The sequence below is a fragment of the Callithrix jacchus genome, chromosome 11 (genome assembly GCF_049354715.1).
Source record: "Callithrix jacchus isolate 240 chromosome 11, calJac240_pri, whole genome shotgun sequence".
Classification (NCBI taxonomy): Eukaryota; Metazoa; Chordata; class Mammalia; order Primates; family Cebidae; genus Callithrix; species Callithrix jacchus.
Genome location: NC_133512.1, coordinates 83014815 through 83025515, shown reverse-complemented (window position 1 = coordinate 83025515; position 10701 = coordinate 83014815). Strand labels below are relative to the sequence as shown.

Below are 10701 nucleotides of genomic sequence, written 5' to 3'. Positions count from 1 at the left end.
GTACTTGGGTTTTGATACCCTTTTAAGTCCTTTATATTTATAATGTTTTTAAGCCTTATAGCAATACTATGAAATAGACTTTCTAATTATTCAATTTTACTGAAAACAGAAAATTAAAGAGGTTAAATTCCTCCAATTTCATAGTATGTGGTGGCACCAGAATCCACACCAGGATGTTGGTCCCCGAGCCCATGTTCTTAACCACTGTATTTGACTACCATTGCATTATCTGTAGCCAGCCAATACTTTTTAAACACGTTCAATGGAAGATGTTAGCTTGTGAATCCAGTATCTAATACTGGGAGTTGTGGGACTGAAGTTTCCCAGGCTGTGAGGATCAGAGGCATCACCATACCTTTGTCTGTGCAATACAGGCAGGACAGTACAGATCAAAAACATTGGATCCAAAAAGATGAACAAAATGACTTATCAGACACTATTTTATGTTGTCAAAACCATACATTTCTTGGAATAAAGATTATTTATCACTGAGGATGAAATGTATCCATTGTTTAGACAGAAAAGAGAGGGAAGTATAATAAGAGCCAACAGAAAGGAAAGAAACGGGTGGTTTTTTTAAAAGAGCTGTTACATCAGATCATCAGTTTCTGAAACAACCTTACAACAAATCATGACGACAAATGATTTTTGCCATACCCTACCAACAGGTCAAAAATGATTTTCCAGTAATTGCAAATTTCAGATTTTAACAATGTTCTGCACGATATGTATCAATTTTTAAAAAAAAGAGTTTCAGTACAAATAGTTTTTGAGTGCAAAAATGGATAAGCAAAATGTATTGTTTATTTCATTAACTATTTACTGTTAGGAATGTTTAATATCCTAGTAAACCCAAATGTTTTTGATCAAGCCAAAATGATAGAACCACAGTACATTCTTCAATTGACTGGTAGAATATATTTATATTACATAAAATATTTTCTAAGACTCATATGCTTTTCAAACTCATTTATTTCACACTGCATCTATGTCATATGCTGTGTGCCTTACTTTCATTCGTGAAATTAATACAGGTTCCAAATATTCTAACTACATAATTTCCTAGTGTGGTTTAGCAAAGGCCACAAATCTATCAGATTTCTTCCAAATCAATCAGCAGGGTACCAAAGGGGTTTTTTCATGAGAAACAAGGTAAACAAAGCTTATATAATTATATGTAACTATCCATCTCCTTTCTTTATCCTGCACACTCAGTAAGCTCCTCTAGAGTAATTTGCACAGAGTAGGAGCTTAATAAACATTAAATTAATTAGGCTTTCCCTTTTGACCCCAACCCCACATAACTACTGCTCATGTTTTCACCAGCAAACACTAGACAGCAACTAGCTTTGAGGCCCACCCATTGCTGTCCCTGGGAAAATAGAGTCAAAGTCTAATCACCTGAGCAGAATCCCTTTTATTGAAAAGAGTAATCACCTGGTTCCCTTCAACATCTAGAACTCAATGAATTTCTCAGGCTCTCCCAGGCATCGGTAAAGGTGCATGAGGTGTCATGAACCTCATCGACAAAGTGAATTTGTTCTGGTAGCAAAGCTCCTTCTGTAAGAAGTTGTACGTACATAGTCAAGTTCTCTTGCTTTCTGTTGGTTCTCCTCCCTACTAGGCACCCACCAAAAACCCAATTCAAGTTGAAGTGCCCTACCATGAAATGGGGCTGAGACAAGTTCGCCCCTTTCTAGTTGCTATTCCCACATCCACCTGCTTTGGAGTTGCTCCCACCCTGCTGCAGAAAGAGGGCCCCAGAGCTGGGTTCCCTGACCAGATTATCTGTTTCCTGAAGAAGTGCACTTTCTCAGTTCCTAACCCTGTACACTCCCAGGAAAGTAAGAAGCTCAAGGTGTTAGCAGCTGCTCTCAGAAAATCATTTCTTTAGTTCTGTTCAGGGTCCAGCTGGTTGAGTCGCTTTACAATCATGTTGTTGATTCTCTTAAGATCATCTATGTCTTTTCCTTCAGCTGTTAGTCTTCTGGACACATCATCCATCTTGTTTCCAGTTTGAACTTCAAAATAGAAAACAGACTGTGTTACATTGGTTTCCAGTGTGAGCCACTGAAATTCATCAGAGCCGGGTGTTGGTGCTCAGCTAATGCTGAGAGATACTCTTGGCAAAACCCCTGTTCCCATATCCATGCATCCCAGGAGCCCAGGAGAGAAACTGGTGAATACTGCAGTTGCCTATCCAGTGAATTGTTTTTACAACCTCTTGGTGCCAGCCTAGACTACCTTTGGCAACTTCACACCAATTATAACTAAAAAGACCTCACTGTGAGCAACCAAAGGAAACTGTCAGCATGTTTGATTATCCTCCCAGATGTGATTGCTATGTTGCTTTATTTTGAGATCCGTTCTCAGAAAAAGGTTTTTGTTCCTCATTTGAGGAATTACATTCTTTGGGTTCTAGCCTATTTTGACATAAGTCTGCTGGTTCTGAATTACCAGTCCAAAATGAATGTGTAATATTCCCCCTCAGACCACACATGAGAATGGAAGAACAGTATTTTCCAAATACACAGGACCTTTGGCAGTAAGATACGGAATGGAACACTTCTGAGGTTTGCTTATCAGAGTTAAATTTTCTAAGATGGCTAGAGGAAGGATTTAAGATGATAAACTTGATGTATCTGACACAAAGTAATTGCCCAATAAAAACACTTCTTTATTCACCTCATCTTTCTTTTCTCACTTAATATGACTTTGTCCTCAATAAAAAACACTCAAGGCAAATATAAAACAAATCCTATTTATACAAATGGAATATAATGATGTTGATAAAGTCTTTGACGTCAAGTGGAGTGTCCTTGAGCCCCAATTTGGTACTTATTAACAACATGACCTTGGGCACATTAATAGAGCTCTGTAAGCCTCAGTTTCACCATTGGTAAAACCAAAATAATAATGGATTTGGCTGGGCACGGAGGCTCATGCCTGTAATCCCAGCACTTTGGGAGGCCAAAATGGGCAGATCACCTGAAGTCAGAAGTTCAAGACCAGCCTAGCCAACATAGTGAAACCCTGTCTCTACTAAAAATACAAAAATTAGTTGGGCATGGTCGTGCACACCTGTAGTCCCAGATACTTGGGAGGCTGAGGCAGGAGAATCACCAAGAGGTGGTGGTTGCAGTGAGCCGAGTTTGGGCCACTGCACTCCAGCCTGGGCAATAGAGCGAGATTCCATCTTAAATAATAATAACAACAATAATAATGGACTACACACTACAGAGTTGTTATGAGATTGTGAGCAAAGAGGCATCAAGGGCTTAGCACAGTGTCTGGGACAGAGTTACGACTCAGTATCTAGCATTTGGTATTATTTCCCTCAATCTTGCCATTTATCATCTCACAGAAAAGAGAATTTAGTCAGGGGATCGTGGTTTACATGTCTGTAGACATACCTAATGTTTCCTAATAGTCTAACTCCGTCATTACCCCCAGGCAGGTGTGGCAGAATGACATGCCAAGCATTAATTTATGATGGAATAACTTAACGGTTCAGAATACTAGCCCATGTGCTCTTTCTGTTATTGCTGGCTCAATTAGGTAAGCCAAGCCTCACCTAATTGATAATAGATGCAAGTTTGCAACTATTGTAAAAACAGTTCACATGTTAGCTTCTAAATGCAGCAGGGCATCAGCCAGGTGCAAGAGAAGCAATTAAACCCACTCCTCCCTCCCAGTCCCAACCCTTTTCTCCAGAGGCTAAAGACCTTCAAGCTGCAAGGAGGGAGGAGTCCTTGGGGAAGGAAACAGGATTAGAAGCAGTGAAAGGGTCGTGCACTCTGCCCACCTGTCTCCTCTCAGAGTCATCATCACCTCTGACTCCTCTAATCCTGAATGAAATTAGAGACCTTCCAAAGGCTACAAAGCACTCAAGGGTGAAAGAAATGACAGTGCAGTGCACCCAGGCAAAAAGTTGTCAAAAATGACACCCTCCCTTAGGCTCCTTCTGCTCTTAAATCATCTGGAAGAGAATCAAAATAATTCCAGATGAGAGGGGAAACTGGTGGGCTCGAACGGGGCAGGGGGAGGGGGGAGGGGAAATGGGGACAGCACCACAGGTGGACAGCACCCTTCCCACATCCAAGGCACTGGAGGCTCGAAGGATCTCTTGACTGAGAAGCTGTGGTGGGGAAGCCTGAGTCGCCACTCATGTCACGACATGCATGGCCCAGGCCAGGAGCAGACAGAGCAGGTTATATTAGGAGCAGGTTGCCCGGACAGGATCAAATTGGAAGCAAGCCACCTTTCTACATCTCCAACACTGTCTCTGGGGCCTTGCACAAGCCCACAAGTGCTTCTAATTGATGTGAGGGATGATAGGCAAGTGAGAAAACCTGGGAGTGAGTTCAGTTCGAAACCTCAATGTGGCTATGTGTTATAGATCTGAATTTAATGGAGAAATCTGGGCATTGGATAAAGAAAACCTAGAATAAACTAGAATAAGTTGCCTTCCATTGGGCAGCTAGAGGCTCCAAGTGAGAAATTAAAGTGCTATAGAAATATTTAACATATGTATTCATGGACTTCTGGCACTGTGGGCTTCTGCAGTGAGTTTGTACCCAAGGGACCCTATCCTCAGCCAGGGAGGCATTCCTTCTTCCTCTTTCAGTGTAGGCATTGATCACCAGAAAGACTAGAGGGTGCAAACTTTCCAGGGGCAAAGTTAAACAACCAGCTGTGAATAAATGCATACGAGTAATAATAATAATACATTAAAACCCTGTGGTGGTACTTACTTATTAGAAATATCACGAAAAAAACCAGTGCCAGGCTGACAATCAGCACAATCAGCAGTCCCACAAAAAACAGACTCCGGCTTCCATTTCCTGAGTTTGTGCCAAAGACAGGGATTTTATCCTCTAGAGCTAATACGAAAGAAACAAAAAACAAGGACAAAAACTCCTCAGCACACAACTTGTCAGCAGAACTGAACAGTGCGCCACTGTTAGACCATGAGTAATGGATACACCCACTTTTCCTCTGACAAGCCTAGAAAGTGACTTCTGTTTTAGGAATATCTTTGGGAAGAGAGAAATTTGTGAATTATTTACCTTCTTCTCTATTGGTATTCAAGGAATAAGCAGGGTTAACCTATCTCCTTAGACCTATTTGGAAAGTTCTTTGAAGACTGTCTTAACACTGAAGTAGCAGGACACAGATTTTGGGGGGTGAGGGGAGAGAATATAGAAGTTAAAGGGTAAGAGAGAAAAGTTTTATTTCCCTTTCCCAAAGTAACCCCGGAGTAAAACAGAGCTGGGTGTGCGACACCTATGCTGGGTGGAAGATTCAATTGAATGCTCTGGACTATCTCCCTGATAACTTCTTTTATTATAGGAATAATCAGTTAAGCCTTCATCCATTTAAACAGAAATGGCTCTGACATCTTTTGGTTTCTTAAAGCTGTCTTCTGGGTGGAGATGCTCTGGAAGCAAGGTTCTTTTAAATGTGCAGTTGAACTGAGAATGCGGCTGGGTTTAATTAATAGCTTGGTTCACTCAAACCATGAATTGTCTGCGTTTAATCACCATTTTGTAAGGTCTAGTTGCCTAATAACACCCAGATTAAATTGAATAAGCAACACAGAAACCTGGGGTAGTGGAGATCAGTGGATTACTTTTTGCATACTGCATTGAATTGGTCCCACTCACGGTGCTACTTGATTACAGACAGATGGGTGGTTTATGTCCCATGCCTTGTAAGTACATCCTATGTCATACCCTTCAGCCGCTTTTGCTTCCTAATCAAAGCAACAGCATAGGCTGACACCCAAACTTCTACTGTTGTTGAGACTGCAATAAAAACAGATGAAAATTTGAACTTATTAAAATGAAGAAAAAAAAGAAGGAATTTAGAAAGGACTTAGACAGCAAATGATAGATATAAAAGTGCAACAATCAGTTTAGAGTGCATATGAAACAAACGGCAAGTGGGTAATTAATGCCGGTGTTTGAATGTAAGCGTTTAAGCTAGAAAAGATGGTGCTCAGAGTGGTCTGATAGAGCTCATTTTTAATACTTAGGAGGCAAGATACACATTTAGTATTTAGCAGGTTTTATTTTGTTTCCCCTACCCTCTTTTCCTAACCCCTACTTGCATGATTTGTAACTTGTAAGTAGAAAACGAAGTTGACTTTTTTGCCCAACAGAATTTTAATGGTTTTTTAAAAACTGGGCGAATTTGTTGAGCATTTTCTCAGCAATCTACTATAAAACAACACTCCTGTGGGAAGTGGTCCCCATCGGTAACCTAGCCATGGCCACTAGGAGAGGGATGAACCAGCCTCCAGGAGTCCAGCTCTGCAGGCTCCACTCCTTTCCAAGGACAGAAACGGCACAGCATCTCAGAATATTTGAAGCCAAGAGTTCAAATCTTGTGGAAGAGCCAAGAAAGCCCATAATCCTGTCGAGTATTCAGAAAACAAAACCAAAAATTGCCTAACAACAAATAATATTTCCAGTGCCAACCTCTTCCTAATGCCCACTCAGCCCCCACCACAACCACACATCCAGTCAAGCAGTGGCTATTTTTAGGTAGCTTAGGAGCTAGGAAGGGCCGCCCCACCTTCCCCAGCACACATACGGAACAGATGCTGTGATCCAGCTGGACAGAGGTTTAGTTTGTTTAAGTCATTTATGGAATCCACCACATAAAGCTTTCCATCTTCCTGAATGCCACAAGAGCCAGTGTCCTGGGAAGACTGAGTCATTGTCCCTGGAAGAAAACACTGATGTTAAAAACAAGATTGGGCTTGTGAACTCAACTTCACAAGAATCACAGCCAGCAGGAAGCCAGACAGGCCTATGAAGAACCACCCACAAATACTAGTTTCAACTAAGGGTCTAGAGAACTTTGCTTATCCAGGAGAAAATATTTCCTTTTGTGGACCACTTTGTAATTGTTCTTTTTGCTTTGCTTGCCAGGAAGCTCACAGTCAAATGTGTGGCCCAATTTTAAGAATTACGCATCTGTGTACACCCTGCTTATCTGCAAACACTCTTTTCTCCTCCTCAGATTTCTCAGTTCTGCCTTTATCTTCCCTGGATCTGTTTTTATTTTGTAACTGATTTTTAAATTTTTTTTCTTTTATTACATTGTTTATATTCTGGTGAGATGCCTCAAATTTTTTGTGCAAGAAGACTAAGTATAAATACATAGACAAAATTAAGTTAGTCGGCAAGTGGCCATAAAACATTCTGAAAGAAGAGAATATTGCCATGAACCACTCTAATTGCAGGAGGCTTTAATAGAAAATGGCAATTTTTGTAGCCTCCCTCCATATGGCATATAAGTCCCTACTTCACACATTTCCCTTAGCCATTAGATGCTGAGTGCGAGTCCCCAAGACAACAATCTTAGCAAACTTAGATGCTATCGAGAGGAATCTGCTAGACTTCAGGACCTCTGAGATCTCTTCCACCTGGATTTCCCTTAGACTGCGGTCACTTATGTAATAAAAAGCTTGAGGTTTATTAAATATTAAAGACAATATTCTCTAATGATAGCACAACTGTAAGCAACACTGAAAAGCCTGAAGACATTAAGAAGTTTTCTAACCCATAAATTAAGGATTAGAAAAAGGGGGTGGGTTAGAAAAAGATGTATCTCTAGCACAACAGAGAACTTGTGGCCATTTAATTGAAAAGGTTCTGGAAAGACAAATTTTAATTACTATAAAAGCTTTTCCTTTCATTGTTATCAAGTCTAATCATGGTAGAGGACTTCTGAATCTAGAAAGGGTGTTGGATGTGCTCTAGTCTAGCCCCGTCCTTTCCATAAATGATGAAATGGAAACTCAGCGAGGTAGATGCCTAGGATCACACATCTGCCTGGAAGCACAGCTGGAATCGGGCCTTTTGTTCAGCATTCCCTAAGTCTTGCTTTGTGCCACTTTTCTATACCACTTCCTAATCCGCCCTCAAGACTCAGCTCAAACATCACTTCCCCTAAGAAGAGAGAACCAACCTGTCTTTCCTTTGTGCCTTTGCTGGATTCTGTACATTCCTCTATCAGAATACCTATAGTATTTTACTGCATTTATTTCCTTCCACCTTTGATTCCCCCAATAGACTGAAAACTCCTTAGGGTAGGGACCAATCCAATTCTTCAAACGCCCAGTGCCAGGTTTAGAAGTTGGTGACTTATGTTAAGATGGAACACCTGAAATGTCTATTCAGTATTTAAATCTTACTATTTTCAAAAGAATTAGAGGCAGTTAATCATAAGTACATGAACAGAAATAAGACTGAGGATAAAAATTCTCATGTGATGTCTATCTGGATTCTAGTAAAGTCAATGCAGTAAATACTGTGCCTGTGCGTATTTGGCAGCACACTGTTTACTTCCTGTTATTGCAAAAATTTCCTTTAAAACAAAATGAAGAGAAATACAGCGTTGGAAGAAACCAAATTCAGAAAAAAAAAAGGTATACATCTAAATAAGATATGGTGGAAAAAGTATCAGACATTTACTGAGCAACTTAAACTGTACTCTAAAATTTTTTTTAAAAAACAGCAATTTCCCAGTGATACCTAAAACTACTGGTACTTGTGAAAAATGTGCTACCAGATCCCTAGCTCAGAAAGAGAGCTCAAAAATTCATGACTATAATTATTTTTTAGAGTTAAAACTAAAAAAGTGTGTTTCACTTATTCTGAAAGTTTAATTAACAAGAACACACAATTCCCTGAGTTTTCAGATAAGATACTACTGTAGCACTTTGTGGATATTACTGATTTCCAAATATACTGCATAAAGCATTCTTAAGGAAATGACTTGATATGACAATTAAAAAAAAAATTTTAAGCTGCAGCAAATAGAGTAAAAGGGCCTTAGAGGTCGGTCAGATCTTAACCTTTTGCAGTTAAAACCAAGGCCCCAAAATATTGACTAATACATAGTCACAGATTTTAGGACAATTCGTTTAGATGTGTTTTACATTTTATCTTCTGTTTATACTAACATTTTACCAAACACAAATATTTAACCAGGAATAAAAGTTTTATGTGTCACATCACAGGACCATTGTCCGCACACAGCTTCTATTTTAGGCATGGTAACTGAAGCATGGTTCATTTTTGGATCTCTGACTTAATAGCCTTGAGCCTTAGCTTCCCCTTCAGGAATGTATCTGCTGTTGCTTAAATTTCACGCTGAGGCTTAATCAATGTTTACGAAATGGAGACCTAGCTAGAAAACCACAGCCACAAAAATTGACTTTAAGAGTACAGCTAATAACATCTCCAAATTACTGGCCTTGCTATCTGCTCAAAAGATGACTCCAAAAGAACCAAGACAACAACCTAGTGAGCCATGACGTGTTCTGAAAGAAACTGTCTTCTTTAGAATTAAGTCACAATGTAAATAGATGCTATTCCAATTTTTTTTTAATAAACTACAACATGCAAATGGAGAAACAAAGAAGTAGCAGAGAAAACAGTTGGCTGCTGTTCCAGGGCTCCAAGAGCCTGCAAATGACTTGCAAATGACTCATGAGTCTGCTAGTAAATGGATACAAGATCACATGGCCCTAAAACCAGGCCCCACAGCTGTTTGACACCCCATAGTTGCTATGTTTGGCATCTCAAAATGAGGGCATCTAGGAACAACCGGCAAGGCTGAAGAAGCCAGTGTTACCAGCAATTCTTCATCACACCAACTTGACCCTCCTTTTCAACTCCAGTGTGCAAATTTGCTTATTCACCAAGACTGGCTAAAGCAGCATCCCTTTAATAGAATCCTTTCTTATACCTTGAGTGGAAACATGTAAGTAATTTCATTTTCCTCTGGTTTTGATCACTGCTAACAAAGAGCTGGTTCTTTTTGTCATTTAAGAACTCTTTGACTATTTACAAATAAATATTCTGACAAATACATTGTCTATGAAAAATTGCCTTGTGCTTTATTTTTTTCCCATGGGTGCTTGGTATCAAACCATAGAAATAACTCACACCAGTATTGCTTGCCACAAAATTGGAATTGTTATAATGAGGCTTAATTCAAAGCTAATAAGCACCTTTATTGAGTGAGTCATGGTAATTTGTTCTTTAATTTCATTTCAGAGTCAATGCCTCTTCACATTCAGGAAGTAGTTTTTAAAATCAAGTCTAAATCATTTCTATCAAAAATGAAAAACACAGAGCTCATGCAACAAAAACTTCCCAACTCAAGAATCATAATTCAGTCTCAGTAGAGTAATAGCATGCAAATTACTTACAAAAATGTGAGCTTTGACTGCTAGGTTACCAGAAAACAAAACAAAACAAACAAAAAACGAATTGTTCAGAAGCGACTACAACAGAACTTTTCTACAAATTCTGTAGTTCTTTCTTTGCCTTTCTTCAGCATACGGTGCTCCTGTGAGGCCCATAAGCCCCAGCATGAAACTGTTGGTCTATATTTAGTGTTAATTTAGCCAAGCAGTGTAAGATTCCAAATCCTGACTTTTTTCATAATGTCTAAGTTTTTCAGTAAATATATTACTAAAACCATGCTTTAAAAAGAAAAAAAATACCATGCCTGATTTAGTTGGTAACCGATGAGGCTTTTATTGGACTGAAGTTACTGCCCTTATTTGGCTGAAGCAACTGTGTAAGCTGACACCATATTTCCAGCACTCATGCTCTCATATATAAATGTCCTGTAGCAGGCAGGAGCTGCCACTATGAAGACTAACTTACAAACACT

General features: G+C 39.5%; 1 protein-coding gene across 4 annotated transcripts; it reads right to left on the bottom strand.

Moving 5' to 3' along the window:
• Positions 1-429: 429 nt before the first annotated feature.
• LSMEM1 (leucine rich single-pass membrane protein 1) lies at positions 430-10571 on the bottom strand. 4 transcript variants are annotated; one of them, XM_078342102.1, is made up of 4 exons: positions 10232-10571; positions 6580-6729; positions 4755-4883; positions 430-2021 (listed from the first exon to the last, which is right to left on the bottom strand). In XM_078342102.1, the coding sequence occupies exons 2-4, from the start codon at positions 6722-6724 to the stop codon at positions 1891-1893; spliced, it is 405 nt and encodes a 134-aa protein (XP_078198228.1). In that variant the 5' UTR covers positions 6725-6729; positions 10232-10571; the 3' UTR covers positions 430-1890. The 4 variants fall into 4 exon arrangements, with proteins under 4 accessions (XP_078198228.1, XP_002751739.1, XP_078198229.1 ...); XM_002751693.6 differs by having other exon boundaries at positions 6598-6729; XM_078342103.1 differs by having other exon boundaries at positions 10534-10571.
• Between the last annotated feature and the right edge of the window lie 130 nt (positions 10572-10701).